The sequence below is a fragment of the Oenanthe melanoleuca genome, chromosome 26 (genome assembly GCF_029582105.1).
Source record: "Oenanthe melanoleuca isolate GR-GAL-2019-014 chromosome 26, OMel1.0, whole genome shotgun sequence".
Classification (NCBI taxonomy): Eukaryota; Metazoa; Chordata; class Aves; order Passeriformes; family Muscicapidae; genus Oenanthe; species Oenanthe melanoleuca.
In genome coordinates this window covers 3,328,635-3,351,309 of record NC_079359.1, presented here as the reverse complement: position 1 = coordinate 3,351,309, position 22,675 = coordinate 3,328,635, and the positions used below count along the sequence as shown (strand labels likewise).

Here is a 22,675-nt window from a genome sequence, read left to right as displayed (position 1 = left end):
CGCACTCACCTTGAGGATCTCCTGGTGGTTCTCGGAGGCGTAGAGCCTTCCATCCCGCACGATGTCCTCCACCAGCTGCTCGTAGTCCTCTGCCAAAAAACACAGGGCATGAGCTGCCACTTGTCCCCAAACCTCTGGTCTGTGTCCTTCAGTCCACTTCCCCCCAACACACAGGAGGTGTGACCTGGGTCCCAAACTGTGGTGGGGAGAAGCATCAGCACACTGGGATGGCATCTCCCCGTGCTCACCATCGTAGGTGACATAGGGGATCTGGAAGCCCCGAGCACTGTTGGCTTCGCTGGTTTTGAAGTTGATCCAGAGCTTCCGGGAGCGGGCAGTGAAGGCAATGGGTCTCTCGTAGGTCTGGCAGGTCTCGTAGGTGGTGATGGAGGATGGGGAAGCTGCAGGGAACAGCAAGGGGACACAGGATGCTGGTTGCTCATCAGCAGAGCTACCCCCAGCCTTACTGGGTCAAGGATGGTATCAGGGATGGGAATTATCCATGCTGGACAAGGCTGAGCCTCCCCTAAACCTCATGTTACATACCAGGGATTGTTATTCCTTCCTGACTCTGGAAAGCACCAAGTGGGGTTTTTAAACCTCAAAGTAAAGGCTGAGGCCCAGGTGTGCAGCCCAGCCCCTGAGATCCAGTAAGACACCCGGGCAGCAGAGTAATGCTCATCTCCCTACTCACCCTAACCCGAAAATTCCCCTCCTGCTGCTCAAGGATGTGCCTTTCTCCTTTTGCACAAGGCAGCTCTGCCAACCCCCAACCCTTTTCTCCCCAGCTCCTCCCCTGAGCACCGCCCCCGCTCGGTTACCTACAGTTTTTCCGCATGACCAAGACGTCGCCACACTCGTCCTCGGAGGGGAGGAAGATCTCGGGCACCACGATGAGGATCTTGCGCTTGGGCGGGGGGTTGATGTTCCAGGTGCACTCGATGTTGGCAGGGTAATTCCCCGGGTAGTTGGGGGACTCGATGTAGCCCGTGTACTCACCCAGCTCCCCTCCACACTGCCGGTCTGCAAGGCAGGGAGAGCGGTCCAACTGGGAACCAGCAGCATGGGGGCACTGGGGGGAGTGCTCCACTGGGGCTGGTTTACTGGGCAAGAGGAGGGGGCAGTGTCCCATTAGGCAACCCTTCAGCATGCACAAAGCACTGAAATGACCCCAAACTAAATACTTTTGAAGGACCCCACATCTGTTCCCCCCTTCTGTTGCACCCCAGCTCGCCTACTTTTGCACTGGGACACAGAGGTGGAGCCGTCGAAGTCGGTGGTGGTGTTGCCAGGGCAGGAGATGCAGTAATTCTGCCGGAAATCGGGCTGGTAGGTGCCCACAGCGCAGCGGATGCAGCGGTGCACGCTCGTGTTGTAGTAGTGCCCAGGGGAGCACTGCACTGGGGGGTCAGGGAGCACAGGGGGCTGTGTCAGCTGCTGGCACAGCCCTCCTGGGTGGTGCCTTCCTGGGGACCAGCCCTGACCTACCTTTGGTGTCGCAGTCCTGGAAGGAGAGGGCTCCCTCGTGGCGGGTGGTCAGCCCCCCGCCGCAGGGGAAGCAGAGCGCCCGTCCCACCTCGGGCTGGTAGGAGCCACGGGGACATGGCTGGCAGGGCTTGAAGCCATCAGCAGAGTGCTGGCCAGGGGGACACTGACCTGCAGGCATAGGCATTGTTCAGTCCTGGCACCCCACATGCCCAGTGCCCAGATCCTCTTCCCCCACAGCCTCGGCAGCACCAGTATACCCAGAGCAGTGCTGACCTTCCTGGGGTCCCCTCTAAATAATAAACACCCAAACCAGCAACTTCTGCGGGCCCTGGGGATGCTCAAGTATTTCCTGTCTGCTGGCTAATCGTTGAAGTTGCAGTCACATCCCCCAAGTGTGCCCCGAGCCCCACTCTGTGCCCTCCTCACCGGTGCAGCCGGTGATGTTGGTGGCTCCGATGGGTCCGAAGGTGTCGCCGCGGGGACACAGGTCACAGGAGAGCTGCCCCTCCTTCTCCTGGTAGGTGCCGGGGGGGCAGGGCACGCACTGCTCCGTCTGCCCGTGGTAATAGGTTCCCTGCGAGCAGCTGACTGAGAGCCGGGGGGGATGTTGGTGATGCTGTCACCGCCGGCTCCCCTCGTCACCCCAGCACGCTCCTTACCACACTTGCTGGCCAGGCGCTGCTGGCCCGGCCCGCAGCTCTCCTGCCGCTCGGGGGCCACGCCCAGCTTCCGCGCCACCTCGTACTCCATCCCCGAGAAGCGCAGCAGGAACCGCTCCTGGTTGATGGATTTCTTCAGGGCTTTGATGGCCGACTTCAGCTTTTTCTCCACTCTCTGTCGCAGGCAGTGCAGGTTGCAGCTGGCTGGGCGGTGCAGAGCAGAATCGGGGTACAGGGGGAAACAGGGTGTGGATGACACAACTGTCCCTGAAAAGGGCCCCTGGGATCTCATACCCTGAGACCATGAAACTTTTCACGAGAAATGTTCACCCCCCTACTGAAATCCTTGTTATCATTTAGGATTTCTATTGGTCTTTAATTTTACTAGATGATTTTCTCACCTAGAATCTTAAAGTAATTGGATAGTTCTCAACTTATAATTTTACTGGTTAGAATCTCAATCCCCTAAACCCTATAAAAACCCCTTGCTATGCTATGTATCTGGATTTTGCTGGTAGAACCCTTCGAAGAAATAAAGCTACCTTTGGAACCATTCCTAGCTAGCTGAGAAGCTGACCCTCTGCCTCAGGGCCCCCGGAGCTATCTGAACCCTGTAGCAGCCCAAAGCTAGAACTATCCTAGCTCTGGCAGCAACAACAGGGATGCAGTAAGAAGGGAGGGGTGGAGAGGGAATCCCAGAAGCATTAAAACCATCCCCCAAACGCTCAGTTGCAAGTGCTACCCAGGACATGCCAGTCTGGTGCGAGATGAGCACTGGATTATCTCTCCTTGCTGCACGGGGATGGTATCGTGCACCCAGGATGGGTCAGGCCAGTGCAGTGCCCACCTGTGATCTCCTCAGGCTTGATCTCTGCCTCAAACTCCAGCGTGATGCGTGTCACCTCTTTGTTGGGGGAGTTGCGAGCCCGGCGCCCTTTGCCCTTCTTGGAGGAGTCGCACTTGAGGTTGACGAAGGTGACCTGGCAGTCAGAGCACGGTGCCGAGCCACCTGCACACAGGGGACAGGTCAGCACCCCATCCCTGCTGGGGGACAGGCAGCCCCACCTTCCCCAGCATCACACCTCACCTTGTCCCCCAGCCTTCCCAGCCTCCTCCTGCTTGCCCTTGGTCCGAGGGTGCAGGTGGCACTTGGCATCCTTGATCTTGAAGGAGGCCTTCTGCTTGACCGGGGCAGCCACAGTCTCTGAAAGAACAGGTGGGTGCTCAGCAACCTGGCATGGCCCAGCCAGGCTGGTGGCACCCCAGGAGCCCCCTTACCGAGGCACTGCTGGCTGCTGTTGGTGGGTCTGTGCTGGCTGCCCTGCCGCAGGACGGGGGTCCCACAGCTCACTGTGTAGCTGTTGTCGGACTCTGTGAGGGAGTAAGGGGAGTTGGTTCTGCCAGGGTGATGCAGGCAGACAGGGCTGTGCTGTGGGGAGATGATGCCCAGCACCCTGCCATAGAGATCCTGCACCAGGGACCTGTCCCGTGGATCTACAGCCGACAATGAGCCCTCCTGAGGAGCAACTTCCCTCCCTCCCTCCCTCCCTCCCTCCCTCCCTCCCTCCCTCCCTCCCTCCCTCCCTCCCTCCCTCCCTCCCTCCCTCCCTCCCTCCCTCCCTCCCTCAGCCACTGCATTCTGGTTGCGCAGCCACTCCTCTCCCACTAGTTTGGGCCATGCAAGGAAATGGAGACCCCCTTGCCCATGCTGGTGGTGGCACTAGCACCAGTACCTGGCAGAAATCGAGCCTTGGAGGTGCAGGAAAGGGCACAGCTGTCCTTCTTGCCCATCTTGTTGCAGGTGAGGGTGGCCCGTGGTGGCACCGAACCTGGCAGGCACTTCACCATCTCCAAGGGACATGCACCAGCTGGTGATGACAATCAGGGATGCCCATGGCTGGCACAGCTCAGAGACCCACAAGGGACCCCTGCACCCTCCAGCTCATGGGGGGATTCATTGGGAAAGGGAAGGTGCCAGAGCACAGCATAAGGACCCCAGCCTGGCACCCCAAAGCCCCCAGCTCCTCCAGGCCTGACATACCCACACAGTCCTTCTTGTTCCAGTGCAGCTTGCAGCCAGCAGGACACGTACACTGGTAGCTGCCAGGAGTGTTGATGCAGCCGAATTTGCAGCCACCCCGGTTGATGCTGCACTCATCGATGTCTGTGGGGACAAAGGAAGGGACAGTGGGTGAGGGGCAGTGGGAATCCTCGGCTCTGACATGGAATCAATGAGCTGTCTCAGGGCTGACATCCTGGATGGATAAATCCAAGCCCAGCTGGGACAGTGGTTCTGCACCACAGGGCATTTCCAGCAGTGCCACCTCCCCGCAGCTGTGCCATCCCCATGGGGATAAGGTTCACCCCGCCTCCTGGTGTCCCCAAGGGCAAGGCAGGGTTGGGTGCAGCCCATGCAGGCTGAGCCCAGCCCTGGCCTCTCGTGGGCTGGGGGGGCAGCAGATGGAGCCGACGTGGAAAACTGAGAAACTGAACTCAAAGCCTCCCTCTCTTCTGCAGGGACCCTCGGCCTGAAATGATCCTTCAGGTCAGGATGGAGCTGTCACAGCCCTCCCTGCCCAGCTCCCCCTCCCTCTGGGCATTGGTGGGAGCCATCAATCCCTTTGCTGCAGGGCCATCCTGAGTCCCGGGGGCTGTGCTGGCTCCCTCTCACTGCGCATTTCAGAAACATGAGGAGGGTCGGGCAGCACCGGAGTACCCGGGCTCGTCACCGCGGGCCGCCGGCTCCGCTGCCGCAACACGCTCCGGCAGCTTCATCCACCTCCCCGCTTCCCGGGCGCAGCACGCCCCCGCCCTTGGGAGCTATCTGCCTTGTGAAATTTAAATCAAACCCTTTTGATGTTCCCCTTCCCACCCCGTCACAGCTCCCTGCCAAAAACGCCGGGGATTTCTCCCTCTCTCCCCGCTGCAGACAAGTCGCAAATTGTTCCTGTCGCTCTGTTTGAAGTTGCAGACACTAGCGAGTCTGGCTGTGAGCCCCTTCCCTGCCTTGGGTATGAGTGGAACCGACCTTCCCCATTCGCCCTTGGGGTGGGCAGTGTCCCCGGGGGTCCCACAGCCGCTGTCCCCCGCCGTGTGCTCCTGGGGACCCGACCCCGGCGGGGAGACTGGCCGCCCGCACCCATCCAACACCACCTACCCCCGCAGTGGGTGAGCCCGTAGAGCGTGTAGCCCTTGTGGCACAGGCACTGGAAGCTGCCGGGGGTGTTGATGCAGAGGTGGTCGCAGGTCCGGTCAAAGGAGCACTCATCGATGTCTGGAGGAAGGCAAGGGGAGGAGGTGAGAGTTGGCAAAGCAGAGGGGCACAGGGGCTGTCCCCTTCCTGCTCCAGGTGTCCCAGCAAGCTGTGCTGGGATGCTGTGGGACCCTGCACTGGTATTCTCCAAGAGTCCAGAACCAGATTGTTCTGGCCATTCAATACCGATGCCCACGGATCCAACACCAATATGCTCCAGACCCCACGCTCCCTCCCTCCCTCCCTCCCTCCCAGCTCTTCCTCACCCTCGCACCAAGAAACACAAAAATCCCCCAGAAATTGCACAAAAAATGGCCAGAAAAACTTCTAACATCTGAACTAAAAAACCAAAAGTGGCCCCAAAACCCAGTGAGATTAGAGGAACTTCTAAGGAAAAAAATGGAAAAATTGGTGCACAAAAATTCTGGAGGAAATGTGACTTAAAATGGCCCAAAACCCCCTAAAATGGTGCAAAAAAATGGCCCAAAAACTCCTGTAATCTGTACAAAAGCACCTAAAATCTATGAAAATTCCAAGGATTGCTGGGAAAAGCATCAGGAAAAATCCAGGAAAAATTCAGCATTAAATCCTAGAAAAATACCCAAAAATTCACACTAAGAAATGCAAAAATCCCCTAGAAATTATACCAAAAAAGGTCAGAAAAAGTCCTAAAATCTGCACTAAAAAAAACAAAAGAGGGCCCCAAAATCCAGTGAGATTCCAGGGATTTCTGAGGAAAAACAGGGAGAATGGGTGGGAAAAATATCCCGAGGACATGCGAATTAATATGGCCCCAAATACCCAAAATTACCCGAAAAATGGCCAAAAAACTCCTGAAATCCGTACAACCAGCACCCCTCTGCCACAGGCTCCTGCAGCCCCTCTGCTCCTCAAAGGGGCCAAACAGAACCAGCATCCTGTCCCTGGCACGGGAAGGCTGCAAGAGCCCCCGGCTGCTGCCAGCGCAGGGCAGGGAGGGATCAGCAGGATGCCGTGATCGGGAGGATGCCAGGGAGGATCAGGAATGCTGTGTGGGCAGGTCCTGCCCCAAGGACGGTGCCAGCGATGCCTGCTCGACCCCGCGGGCACCTCGCTGGGGCAGGGAGGCCCCGGCTGGGAGGTGAACCCAACCTGGTGGGCTGGAGCATCATTTCATTGGCTCCATTAAGTTAATTGCTGTGCTCACGTCAAGCTCCCAGAGCACAGAAGCTGGACGGAGATGAAAGCAGTGGCAGCCCCGGAGCTGCCAGCCCCCTCCTTCCCCAGCTGTATGTTTCCAGGAGGCAGCACTCAGGCTCATGCACACCTGCCGTGCTGACATCGGCCATGGGCTGCGGGGGCAGCAGAGTGACCTGCTGGGGTTGTGTGGGATGAGTGGAAAGATGTTGGGACAGGAAGAAAATGTGGAAGAAGCAGAATGGAGCAGCCAGCTCCCTCTGGAGTGAGCAGGAGGTGTTTTCTCCCCACTCTTGCCCTCCAAGAACTGGGAACCCTGGCATGTGCCTAATTGCTGGCTTTAACTCTGCAAGAGCCCACAGGTCCCCAGCTCTGAGACTGAAGGGCTAAGCCCCAGACCAGAGCTTAAATCCAGCACTAATCCCCTGAAGGATGTGTGCAGTCCACAGGAAAGCCCAGAGGAATGAGCAGCCTGGGCAGCACCTCTGCAGCAGCAGCCATGGGAGCACAGGGAGGGGCAGGGCAGGGGGCCTGGGCACTCACTGCCCCTTACCTTGGCAGTTCCTCTCATTTATGAGCAGCTTGTAGCCCTTCTTGCAGCTGCACTCGAAGCTGCCCACCGTGTTCCTGCAGATGTGGTCACAGCCGCCGTTGTTGAGCCGGCACTCGTCGATGTCTGGTGGGGACAAGGGACACCCATCACACCCTGGCTGGGGTGCTCGGCCAGCAGAGCCCAGGGCTCCCCTCTGGGTGCTGTCCCCACCACGAGCTGGCAAATGGAGGAAACCCTTTGGGCTCTGATGGTCAGCAGGGGAACGTGGCTGCTGGTTTTCTCTGTGTGCATCTGAGGAGCCTGGGCCAGAGCAGGACTCTGGGGCTCAGCCCTCCTTGGAAGAGGTGCAAAATGATTAATTTCTGCAGGTCTCAGAGTCCCCCAGAGTAGAGCCAGGAGCCCCAAAAGAGCCTCTCAGCTGCGTGAGAGCACCAGACCAGAGTTTTCAGAGCCACAGGTTTGGGCTGGGGACAGCTTTGGGGGACCAGGAGCAGCAGGAAAAGAGAGAAAACCAGAGGGGAACTCCCTCCTTCAAAAACAGCCACTTGACAAAGTAACTGCTTTTCAGCCTTTGCCTCACTACCTGCCATCTCCTTCTTGCCATTAACAAAGCTAAAAAGGATGATGCACAGTAAGTGCAAAGAGCCCCAACAACCCGGAAAGAGGCTGGAATGTGGAGGTTTTGGTTGTTTTTTTTTTGTTTTTCTACTAATCACAAAATTTACTGTTAGGAAACAAGCTGTGGAATGGAAGGAGACCAGGAGGAGGCAGGGGCCTGCCCTGTCCCTCCATCCCCCAGTGCTGGGGCAGCAGCTCTGCCTTGCTGGGGCTGAGGCTTTCTTTTTATGACTGTGAGGGAGTGAGCTGTAAACCCTCCTGCAGCCATAATAAAACCCCAGACACAGGGGACGTGGCTCTGGGTTATTGCAGAATGGGAGAGGGGTGGATGCTCTGATAAAATACCAGGGGCAGGGGGCTCTGGAAGCAGTCAGCAGGTAGACAGGCAGCCAGCAGTGGGACAGGCTTTCCTTTCAGCCAGGGTCAAGTTCTGAGAGCTGCCAGAAGACACAACACAGGCATCTGCCAGTGCTGGGGTGGGGCAAGTTTGGGGTGCAGGGAAAGCAGCCTGGAGTGCCCTGCCTGACAGGAATAGGTGGGTGGGGATGTTGGTGGGATGTTCAGCACCTTGGGGTGGTCTCCCCCATGTGGGACATGGTGCTCAGACCTGGCTGGGCAGTGTCCCCAGAGGAACCTGTGCATCTCACACACCCAGAGCAGTGTGGATTCCCTGCATATCCCCTGGGGCAGCTGCGGCAGTGGGATGGGGTGGAGGGAAATGGGGCAGGACCCTCCAGCCCCACAAGGGCTATGCCACTGCCTCCAGCTTGACCCAATCCCCTTTTCCTCCTCTCCATAGGCTTCCCAGGGGCATGGGGCCAAGCATGGTGCCTGCAGCAAGACATCCCAGTCCCTGTGCAGGGGGGTGATTCCTGGCCCCACTCCATGGATGCAAACACCAAGCCACTGAGCACTGGGGGCAATGTCGAGCTGAGCTAAACCTGCCTTTCCTAAGGGCACTGAGGACACCCAGGGGTGAGCAGTGAGCACCCCAGCCCCCTCACACCCACCTACCTTTGCACGTCTTCCTGTCGGGCTGGAGCATGAAGCCCATGGGGCAGCTGCAGTGGACGCCGGTGGCCGCGTCGTGACACTTGCTGTCACAGCCCCCGTTGTTCACAGCACACGTCTCTGCATGGGAAGGGGAGAGAGAGGCTGGGGTGAGGTGCTCAAAGGGCTGGGGGAGTCACGCCATGGCACAGCCTGGGAGCGGCAGTGGGTACAGACCTCCCTGCAGAGCCTGTGGAAACCGCTCTTGGCTCTGACACAACAGCAGAGAGGCCACAGAGCCGTGAAATAATGAACACATGGGGGCTGGTGTCCCCCACAAACAGGGACAGGGCCTCATGGAGGCAGCTCCAAAGAGGAGGAGTTCCATTTCCCACTTGTGCAAAAGCAGCCAGACCAGGTCCTGCCAAGAATGTCCAGGCTGCAGCTCCCAGGGACGTGGGGGCACAGCCCCAGTCCCCCCGTGGGGTGGCAGGGAGGTCTGTCCCCCTCACTGCCACCAAAACACCGAGGCACAAAGCCACAGGTGACCCTGTGCCATCGGTCCCTGACTGTCACCCACTGCTCAGGCACAGTGGCTGGTCTAGTGTCTCAGGCTAATTTGGGAGACACATCATCTAATTAAAACACACACTCGGAGGCAAGCAGCATCAGTGGAAAAAAAACCCAATTGAAAAAAAAAAAAAGCTAATTATTTCAGTATTATCAAAGTCAGCTGTTGCTGGTAGGACTAGAAGGGACACTAATTTAAATGAAGCATTTTCAGCTTGACAGCTTCCCTGTGAGATCAATCCTCAATTTCAACCCTAACCACCAGAACAATGGTTTGAAGTGCATTAAGTTGTTCACAAAGGATAATAAAATATTCCTTTCAGAAGGCTGGTTGCTTGGATAAATGAGGCATTTGGGCTTCAAGGAACCCAAGATGAAAATGCCTTGAAGAAATTCCTTGGAAAGAGCAAATCCCAGGTTGTCCTGCTCTTTGCAAGCGCCACATGGGGCAGGAATGACTGAACCATCCAACCATTTGCCGCGGGGCTCGGGAGCTGGGATCGCTCTGTGCTCGCCTTGCCACTGCTATTTTTATGATGTCCCATAATAAGAGAACAAAAGGGACCATTTTATGAAATTAATCGCCAGCACAATTACAAAACCTAACGGCAGGGGAAGGATTTGTGCAGATATTGTTCCTCCAGCCAGGTCCTCGCGCTTCACGCGGCCCTGCCGTGCCAGGGCCGGGACAGGGACACGGGGTGGGTGACAGGGGAAGGGAAACTTTCTGAAAGCCCAGGGAATCATTTGTTTAACTCCAGCATTTGTTCCAGCAGCTGATGCAGAAGCAGCCTGGGGAGCATTGATTGAACAGGGTCACCACTGAGATGAAACCCTGGCTTGGTTCAGGTGCTGCTGCCAGCGGGATGGAGCTGGAGAAGCAGCTGCAGCAGGGAGGATGGAGCTCTCCAGACAGTGTGGTGCCCTGGCCATATTGTCACCGTGCTCACAGCCCCCTCCAGCACTGCTGCACCCCTCCTGGCCCCTTTGCACCTCTGGGAATTCCACCTGAGATTCAAGCCAGCCCACTCACCATCCCAGCACAGCCAGAGCACCCCTGCAAACCCCTCTGTGAAGGGGGGAAGCCTGTCCTGCGTTTGCAGAAAGCCCAGGGGGCTGCTGGGGTACCTGTGAGGCAGTGGAGGTTGGCAGCACAGGGCTGGGCTCTGGAATGGCCCCGGGGAGCAGCAATTGTTCGGCGGAGCTGGCAGCCCAGGGCTGCTCCCAGCCTGGCGTGACTCACCAGCCACACACGGCTTTGGTGAGGCCTCCATTGCTCAGGCAGGGAGAGGACAAAGCTTCACACACACACACATGCACACACACACACTCAGACTCTTTTCCACCCCCCTCCATCCCAGCTCTGGTCTCACTGCCCAACTGCTGTGCCATGGTACCCCTTGGCCTGCTCAGCACCCTCACTGCAGACACTCTGGCCTCACCTCCACTTTCTGAGAAGTGACAATCTGAGCAGGATGTGATCCCACCAGCCAGAGGGGATTAATTCTGTGGTAATCAGAGGGATTACAGCTGGGCTGGCTGGAGGGTGGTGATGGCACAGATCTGGGGTCTCCCCCTTCTCCCACCCCTGTGTGAAAGGCCCCCCAAAAGCTGCAGTCTGTGTTTTCTGTGCTTAGAGCTGAGCAACCACAGCTCCTGGATGTGCCAGGAGTTTGCCTGTCCCCAGCACATCCAGGAACAAGATTCCCCACCACAAACAAGCTGCTGCACCTTCTGCCTCAGTTTCCTTGGTGGCAGAGCAGAGGCATCACCTTACCTTCGTGAAGGGCTTGGAGACCCCACGGGGATGCAAAGAAATCCCTGGGGAGGTGCCCAGCCCTGTAAAGGGCCATTGGAGCTGTGCTATTGCTGCAGCTCTGGGCTGGGAGCCACTGTGCATGGGGAGACCAAACCCTGGGACACTCTGAAGGTCCCAGAGAGGACCATCCTCAGAGCAGGTGGGCTCTAGGAAGGGGTAACTGGGAGTGCACAGCGCAGAGATGAGCACAAGCATCCCCCTCCCCACCAGGCAGCTGCTGGCAGCCCACTGTGAGCTGCTCCTGGGTGTGGGGCAACCACTGCCACAGCCACTGCAGAGCAGATTGTCACCGCTGGATCCACCAAAGCAGCGTGAGAGCCCCGTCTCATGCAAGCACAGCAGGGGCAGCATTCCCTGCCCTGTCCCTAGCCCAGTCCCAGGCTGGCCTGGCAGGGTTTGGAAGCAGCAGAGGGGCAGGGTTAGTGAGACATGCAGTTAGCACAGCAGCTCAGCCCCCGAGCCCCCAGAGGAGACACCATCTACAGTTAGACCCCTTCGTAGAGATAGAGAGAACAAAAATATTTACCATTAGAAAACGTCTCAAGGATAACGTGTTGCTGGAAGTGTCTCTCCCCTGTTTAACATTATAAAAAAGTGATTTAGCAACAGTGTCCAGCAGGGAACTTGGTTGGTGTCACACATCAATGGGTTCGACTCTGCTGCCTTTCCAACCTGGTGGAAACTGTCCCTTTGGGCTTCTTCTCTCCCACCTCCCAAGCATTCCATGTCCCTCAGCCTCTCCAGACCCCCTCCAGCTGTGCTGGGCTGGTTGGAGCCCCATGCGAGCGGGAGAAGCGCGTTATGAGCAGCGTTAGTGCAGCCTGTTAGTCTGGGTAACCAGGTCCTGTCCTAGCTGGGAGTAAAACCAGCATGTGCCAGGGCAGGTGGTGACCCCTGAGCAGAGCCAGGGGGACACTGTGCAGCCATGGGCTTTGAGAAGGCAACCACATCCCTCCTGTGGCATCTTGGATTTAGCAGCCAAGCCAGCAGAGAGCCCAAATTCTGGGTGTGCTGGGGCTGCTCAGCCTCACCCGGGGGTCAGTGCACCCCTCAGCTCCCAGCACCGCCAGCCCCACAAAGCTGGGGAGCATCAGCCGAGGCGTGGGTCAGGAAATCAGCCATAAAACTTGAGCTGGGTTTGGTTTCCTTCTCCATCTAATCATATTTCTTCCCTGTCCACCTCCTCCTGCTCCAGCAGTGCTCACCAGCCATAGCCCTGCTGCACCCCAAATATAGGTGGGAGGGAGTTGCAATGATGCCCTGGCTGGTAAATCTTCCTGGAAAGCCAAAATCTGCATCAGCTGTGACAGCCATTTTTGCATTTCCCCATGGGCACTGCACCCGTGGCTGCTGGAGGGCTGTTTTATGTGCTTTTTTTTATTCTTTTTTTTTTTTTTTTTTTTTTTAAAGGCTGCTTTTGGAGCATAAATATAAATATACAAGGTCATCGCCCTCCCCTCCCGGCTCCCCCTCCCCCTTGTGCCTGCAGACATGTTGGGAGCCATTAGTGATGGCCCCTGTGCTTAGAGGCATGTTCCTCATTATCTGCATTTTTAAAAGCAGCAATAAAAAGCGGAAAAATGAAAAACACCGGCCGTGGCCTAATGAAACTATCACTCAGAGGGGCTGATGGTGCTTCCTGCCTCGTGGTGTGATCTGAAGGGAACCTGGAGCAGGGGCCTGTCCCGGCAGCCCATCAAACGCACCGCGTACAATTTCAAAGCCCGGGGAATGACTTTGCGTTTCCCCTCACTGGAAACTTTATTCCCCTTGAAATGATGAAATATTTTGGAGGAAATGGGGAAGGGGCGGTGAAGGGGGCAGTGTGGATGGGGGAGGGCTGTTTGCTGTGCCCCAGCCATAAAACAAGAAAGGGTGGTTATAAATATCCGAGCAGGTACCTCGGCTGTAAATCTGCCCTGGCATCCCCATGAGGAAGCTGCTGGCTCCCAGCGGCTGCAGCACAACCCCTTGGTGTTCCCATGGTGGGGCTGGGGATAGGGAATCCCCCAGGGAAAGCAGGAGCTGTGAGAGGGGATTGCCGAGCCCAAAGGGATAAAACAGGTTGTGGTGTGGTGGTGGGCATTGGGCTGGTGCTGCTGCTAAAATCCTCTAGTGCAGTGTTTGATTTCCCCTGGAAAGGTGGGCAAGGGGAGAGCTCACAGGGATGTGCAGGCTGCACCCTCCCCAGCAGGGTGTGGGGACAAAGAAGGAGACTTTGGCCAAGGATAAAAGGATGAGTGAAATTCCCAGATCCCACCCTCACACCTCTGGTACCCAGGGTCTAAGTGCAGAGACCGCCCCCCAGCAAACAGACTGCTCTGAAGCATCCCCCAAATCTCGAGATGCTTTGGGAGAGTGTTCTCTCACCCCCCACACCCAACAGATCAGGGGCATCCTTGGTCCCAAACCTGCCCAAGTCAGACACCACACGCAGGGCTCTCCATCCAGGAGGAACCCACCAGATCACACACCAGGGATCCTGAGCTCTCACCCAGGCACAGCAGCAACCCCTGGGAGAGTCCTCAGAGGTGGGACAGGACACAAAGGCTGCGGGAACAAACAGGAGGACGGCGGGGAGCAGGGGCTGCCAGCAGCCAGGAGGGATTGGGATCCATCCCGGGAGCAGGCTGGGGGACAGCAGTGACATTAAGGCAGCAGTGAGCTGGCAGGCAGGAGGGCTTTGCTGGGGACTCAGCCCCAAACACCCCTCAAGCTGGCAGGGAGCAGCCAGGGGCTCGGGGGGGGATCCTCTGCCCTGAGGACGGAGCCGTCTGTGGAAAGCACGGGAGGGTTTTCTGTTCAGGCACAGCAGGGACAAGGGGAGCCAAAACTTCTCTTGCTTTCAGTTCCTTTTTCTTTTTTCATTTTGCAATAAGAACTCAAATGTCTCAAGCAATTGTGGACTTAATCACTCCCCAAATATAACATTTTTTAAATCAAAGCAGCTGCTAAACAGCACAAGCATATGAAACCAGTAAAACTTCTATCTCTGCTTGATGTTTTACAATTTGAAAACACACACAGGAAAAGGACAATTCTGGGGGTGGTTGAGTTGTCAGGTTGTTGGTGTTTTGGTTTGTTTTTTTTTTTTTTTTTTGCAAGACAATGTTCCTGAGCCGAGGCTCCACAATACCAAGCTGGGACAGATTGCTGTGAGTAAACCTGCCCCCTCTACATCCCTCCCCAAAAACTGCCAGTGACAGCAACAGTAACAATTCTCAGCACTGAGACATCCTCACAGCTCCCTCTTCAGCAGCACAGAAGCAGGCAGGGACCCCTGCCTGCACCCCAGCACAGCAACCTGTCCCCAGGTGTGCCCTCAAGCACCAGCAAGATCAGTTCTGCTCCCTGTGGCTGCGCAGACACATCCCTGCACCACCAGGTACCACAGCATCCCTCACACACACACTGAGCTTCCCCAGTCTCAGCAAAAGGAAATCACCACATGCCCAAGGCTTGGGAAAAACCCTTCACCAGGCCAAGGACAAGTCACCCATGGAGGAAGATGAGCCATCCCACCCCCCAACCCTTGTGTGGGGCATGGCCTGACCTACCTATGCAGGTCACCCCGTCCGAGTGCAGCAGGAATTTGACGTGGCAGCCGCACTTGGGGCCCTGGTCGGTGTCGTCGCAGGTGTGCTGGCAGCCCCCGTTCCCGTAGTTGCAGGTCACTGTGGGAACAAAGCAGCAGTGTCACCATGGCCCCAGCTCCTCCTGCCTGCCTAGCATCCACTGCAGCACATAAGCTGGCTTGGAAACACCTTGTTCATACCCTCCTTCCCCCACAGATAATTCCTAAAGCCCTTCACTTTCCCTGTGGGATCTTTGCAGATGCAGGCTGATATGTGGTTTCTTATGTCTTCCCTCTGCATGTCTGGTAAATGCCACCAGTGAAGTCCAAGCAAAGGGGACTGGTGGGCTGGTTGACCCTGAGCCTGAATCCAGTGCTACAGGGGAAGGGTGAAAGTTTCCTGAGCTCTGGAATGACACGGGAGCTTTTGGGAATCCCTGCCAGCCCTCCCCTGGGGGCAAGGTGTGCTGTTCATTTAGTTTAGGATTAAACTTTAATTTCATCAGCAATTCTACACATTTGCTGCACACAGCAAATGAGAAACAAAATAAAAATAATTGCATAAACACATACATATCTATTTAATAACCCTGGCACTGCCAGTGGGATGCTGGAAGGAGATCAGAGAGGCAGAGAGCACCACAAGCCCCAGGGAGAGGATTCCTGCACTCCTCACATGCCAATTACACTCTCCTTGCTCACCTCCCCTTTGGAAAGTGAAACACTGGGACAAAAACAGGGGATGCTGAGCCTCTGGGACCCCCTTGAGCTGCCATTTCAGCCTGGTCATGTAAGGACACAACACCCCATCGTAAAGGGGGCTGCCAGAAGCATGGTCTGTAAGGGCAACAGAGGCAGAGCTGAGCATGCTGAGCTTCAGCCTCAATGAACCAACGGCTACCAGGGGGTCAGGGCTTTGCTGCAGGGGCAGGAGGTGTCTGTGCCATGGGGATAGGGTGAGGGGTCTCTGGGAGGCCTTGCCCCCAGCCCTGAAGTGCTCCTTACATTTGCAGTCGCGCTGGTTCTTGGTGAGCTCGAAACCAGGGCGGCACTCGCAGGCAATGCCCCCTTTGGGGGTCTCCCGGCAGATGTGGGCACAGCCATGGTTCTTGTTCATGCAGTTCATGCCTTCTAAAAGAGAAAAGGAAGCAAAGAAACGCTCCAGAAGCTGCTGGCACTGGTCAGCTGTGGCAGAAGGACGTCTGAGGCGGGATGGGATGGGATGGGATGGGATGGGATGGGATGGGATGGGATGGGATGGGATGGGATGGGATGGGATGGGATGGGATGATGATGGCAAAGAAGGGAAACCTTGTCAGTGAGGACCTTGTGGGGACAGGATAACCCTGGCCAGCTCCTGGCACAGAGCTGCTTGGGAAGGTGGACAAAACCACCTGGGAGCCTTCAACTTTTGAACTTCCCACCTTGGATGAGACCCTGTGGATGCTCCCACATTTCTCAGTGGCTTTAAAGCCCATTGAGCTCCAGACACAGCCCCTGCATCCCTGTCTCCAGCAGGGACCACCCACTGTGGCACCAGGAGGAAGGAACAGCCAGCTCATCCCTCTTAGACACACAAGGCATGGGGACACAGGAGATGCCACTGCAGCTGCTCAGCCTTCCTGGGCAGGGTGACCAACTGGGGAGCTGGAGTGACCAACACAGCTGGGAAGGGGGAAGGAGGAAAGCAAAAACACTCAGCTGGCTTTGCCAAGCAGCAGAGATAAAAATCAGCAGAGACGCAAAAATCTCTCATTTCCTCCTATTTTGGCTAAGAGGTTTCTCCAGACGGCAACAATTTAGAGTTGATACTGAGAAAGGCTCAGTGCTGTGCAAGACCTGGCAGGGCAATATGTATGAGGATCTCCATTTATCAATAAATTGCTCTAGCCATAGGATTAATGTCCCCTGCTCAGTATTGCTGTGCCTGGACAGGGCCTGTAAGTTAGAGGGGCCTGTAAGAGCTTTCTGCAGGACATTTATCACCTCTCCCAAAGTGCCTGCCACAGATTCACTTTAAAATCTGCCACACCAAGAACCCAGCAGCAGCACCTAAACCCAGGCAGGAGTGGCCAGAGGTGACAGAGGACAGACCTGCCTGATAAACACAGGGATGGGGAGTGCCCCAGGGCATGGCACTGCTGAGCACTGACCTTCAGGGCGCTGGATGCAGGTGTGCTGGTTGTCACTGAGGAAGAAGCCCTCCCGGCAGAAGCACTCGTAGCTGCCCATCATGTTGACACAGGTCTGCTGGCAGCCACCATTGCCCTCTGAGCACTCGTCCAGATCTGCAGAGGGAAGGTGGCAGGGGGTGAGCACAGATCCTTGGCACACCAAGGTGATGGGGAGTAACCTGCATCTTACCTTACATCTTAACCTGCCTTACATCTGTGATCCCCCGGCTGGAAGAAAGGGGAATGCTTGACAGTGCAGGGGATGAAGGCAAAGCACAGCAGGAGTGGGTGCATGGATCGTACAGCTTCCCTCACTGATGGCCTCATTTTTCAGAAGAGAACACCAGACCAGAGAGAAAGGGGTTTTCCTTGTCCCAGGGTGCTCATCCAGATACTGGCTGCAGCCAGCCCCTGCTCCCAGCCCCTCAGAGCCTGTTGCCAGCTGGGGATGCCTGCACTTCATTAGGAGGAGCTGGGAAACCTAAGCCCAGAGCAGGGATAATTACTTGTAAGGAGACTCGCATCCCCTGCCCTGCTGCTCGGCTGCCCTCACACCTGTTTTGGTTTAACAAGCCAAGGCTGCAAGGCGCTGAGATGTGGCCCCGTGGCAGCAGCAATGCCCTCACCCCAGCCCTGCAAAACCTGCATTTAATGAGGAGTAACTGCCCATTGCTCTCTCTGGAGGCTTTCTGGGGACAGTGAACTCACCAGTGCCCTGAGGTGCCAGAGCAACCAGGACACCGGGCTCGGCAGGGACAAATCTGTGCTGCGGCCGCCCCTTGCCCCCTCTGCCCGGGAAGTGAGGGGCCCCATGCCAAAGAAAACGTCCTGTGAACTCGAGCGTTGCAGAGCTGTGGCTGAGGGGAAAGCTGAGCCCCGCCAGCACGGCCCAGAGGAAATGCTGGAATAGCGGCTCGGTGACGGCACGCGCCAGGGGCTGCCAGGCCCCCTCCCCAAACAGCGCTGCACGCAGCCAAACCCTTCGCTTTGGGGCAAAAGGGATGGACAGATGGGTGCCTGAGCAGTGTGGGTGCCTTGCACTGTGCTCCAGCCCCTGGCAAGCACCAAGGGGATGCTCAGAAATATCAAAGCAGGGTTGCAGCTCTAGCTGGAAATGGCCAGGCAGCAGAGCCCAGGAGCACCCCACAAACTTGGAAAGGAGTTGTTGAAAACACCCTCTCACCAGAGGGCAGTGAGGGCTGACACCTGGGCTGCAGCCAGGCATTTAGGGATGTCCTCTGTGATGGCAGGAAGCTCATGGCTTCCTCCAATGCTCATCCCAGCCAAGCTATGTCCTGCAGATGCCAATAACTCTCCTTAAATCCCCCTGCTTAGAACAAGGGCTTAATGTCTTGCAACTTCTCCTTCCAGCTCTAGTCAAAAATGAGGAGGCAGCAGTTCAAACCCAATGGCTGAAACGAGACTCCACCGCTCTAATACCTGTTTTATTAAACACAACAGAGATGGGCAGAAGCCAGCAGGGCCTGTGTCAAGATGGGGCTGGAATTCCTGTCCTGGTTCAAAAGGTCGTTCAGGGTAGGCAATGGAGGGGCCGGTGGTCTCTGGCGGGCACATACCCTGACCCCTGTCCAGCTCAGCTGCTGCCCATGGCACTGGCAAAGCCTGAGCACAACACACTGCTTTACTCTGCTTCTCTTTTTTGTGACTAAAAGGGGATGGAAGGCAGTTCGGGCAAAGGACATCAGGATCAGAGATGAGGTGCTGGGATGAGCTAAGGAAGGGCTCAAGGTGGGAGTCAGCACGCTTCCCCCACATCCCTGCCTGCCCGGCTGCTCCCCAGCCATCCCCATCCCCTCCCACCCATCTCTGTAAACACATGACGTCCAGCTTTCCTTTCTTCTTCTCGGGCTCATCCTCCCCCGGGAGAGGAAGGCAGAGCCGCCCGCCCGCGCCTCCTCCCAGCTGTGTAAATCTCCCCCCTCCCCGAGGAGGCTGCAAAGATCCTGGTGATGGTGCTTAATGCAAAGCGTATGTGTCCATAATCCCTTCCCCCCTCCTCCTCCTCCCAGTGATGAGCTCATTAATGACCCCTCTGCAGACACTAATTAGAAAATAGCATGAGCTGCAGGCAGAGGGGAGGCGGGCGCCCCGTGCCCCGCAGCTCCCAGCGCGGATGCTGCGGGAGGAAGCGGCTGCGGGCGCGGGCAGCTCCGGGAGCCCCGGGGCTCCGACGGGAGCCTTGGCTCCGCCGCGGCCGGATGGGCTCTGGGGCGGTGGGAAGTGGCAGGGAGGATGCACGGCCGCTCCGTAGGCAGATGCCGGGTTTGTCTTGGCCCGGGGATTATTTATCCAGTCCCTTCGCTGGTTCCCATCCCCACCATATTTGCTATTAACTCATCTATTTTGGCAGGTGCAGGGCTGACCTCAAGCACGAGCGGAGTGAGCGGCAGGGCCCGGGTGAGCTGGCACAGAGCTGCTGGCCCGGCTGCTTGCCGCAGCAGGATGGGGCTGTGGGGAGCCTGTGCCTCACCCCCAGCTACTCCAAACCCAACTCTCCCATTTTTCCTCCCAGATGAACCCACAGAATGAGTTTCTCTCCCAGCATGGAGCATCCTCCCTTGGCATCACCCCCGTGTAACAGGGAGCAATCCTGTCCCCAGCGAGCCATTGCAGCACAGGATGTGCCTATTGCCCCGAGAGTGCCACCACAGTTCCTCGGCTCTACAGCAGCTCTGGGGGTGCATGGTCTTGGTCTCCAGCAGGTGCTGGAGCAGCTGAGGAGCTGCAAGACGCCACCATCCCTCACCTAAGCAGTTGTGGCCGTCGTGGGCCAGGCGGAAGCCGTCGTAGCAGGTGCAGCGGTAGTTGCCGGGGATGTTCACGCACTCGTGCACGCAGCCCGCGTTGTCTTCCCGCTCGCACTCGTCAACATCTAGGGAGAAGAAGGGCAGGAGAGCTGCAGGGCTGCTGCCTGCCATGGCTGCTGCTCCCCATCACCAGCATCCTTGCCACCCAGCTGGTGATGTGCCCTGGGGTATTCTGCTCTCTCTGCCTGTTCCTGCAGGTCCTCAGCTCCGTTATCACCTGCAGCATCCCTCCAGACTCTACAAAATCATCCCCATTCTCCCCAGCCTAAATGCTGGACCCCTAGCTAGCCCAATGTCTTACAGCTTTAGCTTGATGCTGGGAACCTCTTGGGATTTCCCAGGGTGCTGGCATAGCAGCCTGTCTCCATGGCAAAGCCCTGCAGTGCCTGGAGCACTTTAATCCCTCTGCTATTTGTACTCGGCCCATCCTGACCCTGAACCTGCTTCGAGCTGGGAATTTTTCCCCTGCCCCAATCCTGCTTTCCTGCTGCTGCTCCAAGAAGCCCATTTTCTTTCTATTCCCCACTCAGTTGTATCTATAGATACATATATGCCTATACCTATATCAATAACTACATTTACACCTATATCTACATCTGTATTGATTTTCACATCCTCTATACGTCTATTTCTAGATCTTAATTTCAAGTTTCTTATGTTTTAGCTGCTAACAGTTTTTCAGCCTCAGGGTCAGAAATCCTGCAGGAAAATAAGCCCAGCTTTGTTTAAAACAAGACCCAAGTGACCCTTCATGAGCAGCCCCAACTATGCCAGGATGATGGCTGCCTCCATTACCAGCAAGGACAGTCAGAGTCCTCTCTTGTCCCCATGCATTGTCTGTAGGCCAGGAGTTTGGGGCAGAAAAAGGGAATAAAAGGTTTACAATGGGCTGGGGTGAAAAATTGGACTTGTGCATGGGCGGGTGCTGATGAGCCACTGTCCTCCAAGCTGCAGGGGCTGTCACTTGTCAGCAGGGCTCTGGCTCTGCCAGCAGCGTGTCCCTACCTTTGCAGTGCTTCCCATCCCCGGTGTAGCCGGACTTGCAGATGCACTTGTAGGACTTGGGGGTGTTCTGGCAGATGGCATCGATGTGGCAGTTGTCGGTGCCCTCAACGCACTCGTCAACATCTGCAAGAGAACCAGCGAGGGGAGCAAAGGGGAGAGCCTGGGACCTCTACCCCCTGTCCCCATGGTGCCACCACCCCAGGGGATGGATTCCAGCAGCTTGTGGCTCCTCAACCAGCCCTGACACAGCTGGTGATGGGCTCTGGACATGGTGAATCACTGGGTCCACTCCCAAACAGTACAACCTGTGTCCCCTCTTGGACACCTGAGACTCCTTTTTATGTGTCTGGTGATAGGAAATGCTGCCCTGGCACTCCTAGCCCAGGCTGGAGCCAGCCCAGGCAGAGGTGAAAGTCTCTGTCTCCAATTAGATGTTTCCTGAGCTGACCAGGCACCCTAATAATCGTCTTTGCTTTCTATTCTTAGGTCCCAAGGAATGTGCACGAATTAGCAGGGACCACACTAAATAAACCTGGGAGTCAGAAGTGAGGGAAAAACATCAAGGCTTCCTTGGGGACACAGACAAAATTTGCATCGTCCCCATCCCCCTTTGCCTCTCAACCCCCTTCTCTGGGTTGCAGTGCTGTGGTACCCAGGACATCACATCCAGAGCTCCACGTGCTGGCAATGGCCTCAAGCAGCCATGCCCGAGGGTTTGCTGTGACAGGAGGCTGTGGGAGTAGAGATTTGAATGGTATTTGGGAAATGGAGAAGCCTCGAGCACATGGAGTGGAGGTTCGTGAGCAAAAGGCTGCTCAGCTGGCTCTCACTGCCTCCCTGCTCTGGCAGCCAGGGAGATGTGGTGCCCTGAAGCAGGAACATCCCCTCTGCGACTGCCAGTGCCCGGGGATCAGGCTGCTGAGGGGCAGGCGGGGCTGAGCATCACCCGCAGCCCCTCAGGTCTGGGCAGGGCTCCCAGAGCAGCCCAGGCTCCATCTCCACGTGGGGAGCACCAGCGCTGCTCCTGGAGGGATTTGCCTCACAGGGATAGAAAACTCCTCACTGGGGAAAGAGTCCCTCCAGCTTCCCTGTATCCCCTCAGGAGGAGCATGAGGCTTCAAAGCTCTCAGCTGCCTTTAAAAAACTGCTTTTTAACAGCTCCAAGAACAGAAGTGCTCCAGGAGCTCCGCAGGGACTCCAAACATCCCTGCAAGCAGCGGGCGGGCAGGGAGCACTGCGGAACAGGGGCCACGGCCACGGGAACAGCCCGAGCCCTGTCCCGGCCACCCCGAGCTTTGTCCCAGCCACCCCGAGCCTGTCCCGTCCACCCTGAGCCCTCTGCCCGGAGATGAGATGTGAGTCACCCGGCCGGGAGGAGCAGAGCTTTGTCTCTGCACCAGGGAGGCGGCACGTGCCTGCGCATTGTATAAATATTTACAGCCCGCATTCATATTTGTTATTTGACATTAGCCATGGCCCGCGGCCACCACGGCCTCCCTTGGGCCATTAATCACCGGCTGGAGGCTGACCCACCGCGGTGGGGACGATTGCACGGGGACCAGGGCTCTGCTCCCTGGCTGGCACCTACAGCAGCCATGGCACTGGTCACGGTGCCACCGCGCTGTGGCCACCCTGCCACCCGTGCCAGGGGTCCCACGGGCTCTTGTCCCTTTGTGGCTGTTCAGCATCCCACTGACTTCTCCTCAGGCTGCTGCATCCCTCACTGGGCTCCCAGAGGGTGGTGGGAGGTTGTGGCATTGGAGCAGGGGGATGTGGGGAGATGCCAAGTGCTGGCCACAGTGTGCATGGGAACTCAAAGCTGATGCTGACCCAAAGGACTACTGAATCTGCAGATCCTGGTTCTGGCCCTCCATGGCTGCGGGCTCCCCTTCAGCTGTTCCCTCAAAGTTATAAATCACATTGTGATGCCTTGAGTCAAGGTGACAATTGTAAGGTCTGGCACTCTGG

General features: G+C 56.9%; 1 protein-coding gene across 1 annotated transcript in view; it reads right to left on the bottom strand.

The window, feature by feature from the left end:
* Window positions 1–22,675, bottom strand: part of SCUBE3 (signal peptide, CUB domain and EGF like domain containing 3) — a 32,719-nt gene that overhangs the window by 3,229 nt on the left and 6,815 nt on the right. The window contains exons 2-22 of the mRNA XM_056511204.1: window positions 20,708–20,830; window positions 19,642–19,767; window positions 16,854–16,988; window positions 15,706–15,831; window positions 14,684–14,800; window positions 11,653–11,700; window positions 8,762–8,878; window positions 7,130–7,252; window positions 5,305–5,421; window positions 4,189–4,311; window positions 3,881–4,015; window positions 3,426–3,518; window positions 3,235–3,351; window positions 2,995–3,156; window positions 2,148–2,351; window positions 1,915–2,076; window positions 1,489–1,656; window positions 1,239–1,400; window positions 826–1,023; window positions 249–401; window positions 10–89 (exon numbers count right to left, since the gene is read on the bottom strand). Coding sequence (XP_056367179.1) covers window positions 10–89; window positions 249–401; window positions 826–1,023; window positions 1,239–1,400; window positions 1,489–1,656; window positions 1,915–2,076; window positions 2,148–2,351; window positions 2,995–3,156; window positions 3,235–3,351; window positions 3,426–3,518; window positions 3,881–4,015; window positions 4,189–4,311; window positions 5,305–5,421; window positions 7,130–7,252; window positions 8,762–8,878; window positions 11,653–11,700; window positions 14,684–14,800; window positions 15,706–15,831; window positions 16,854–16,988; window positions 19,642–19,767; window positions 20,708–20,830 — 2,789 coding nt within the window. The remainder of the gene's footprint in view (window positions 1–9; window positions 90–248; window positions 402–825; window positions 1,024–1,238; window positions 1,401–1,488; window positions 1,657–1,914; window positions 2,077–2,147; window positions 2,352–2,994; window positions 3,157–3,234; window positions 3,352–3,425; window positions 3,519–3,880; window positions 4,016–4,188; window positions 4,312–5,304; window positions 5,422–7,129; window positions 7,253–8,761; window positions 8,879–11,652; window positions 11,701–14,683; window positions 14,801–15,705; window positions 15,832–16,853; window positions 16,989–19,641; window positions 19,768–20,707; window positions 20,831–22,675) is intronic.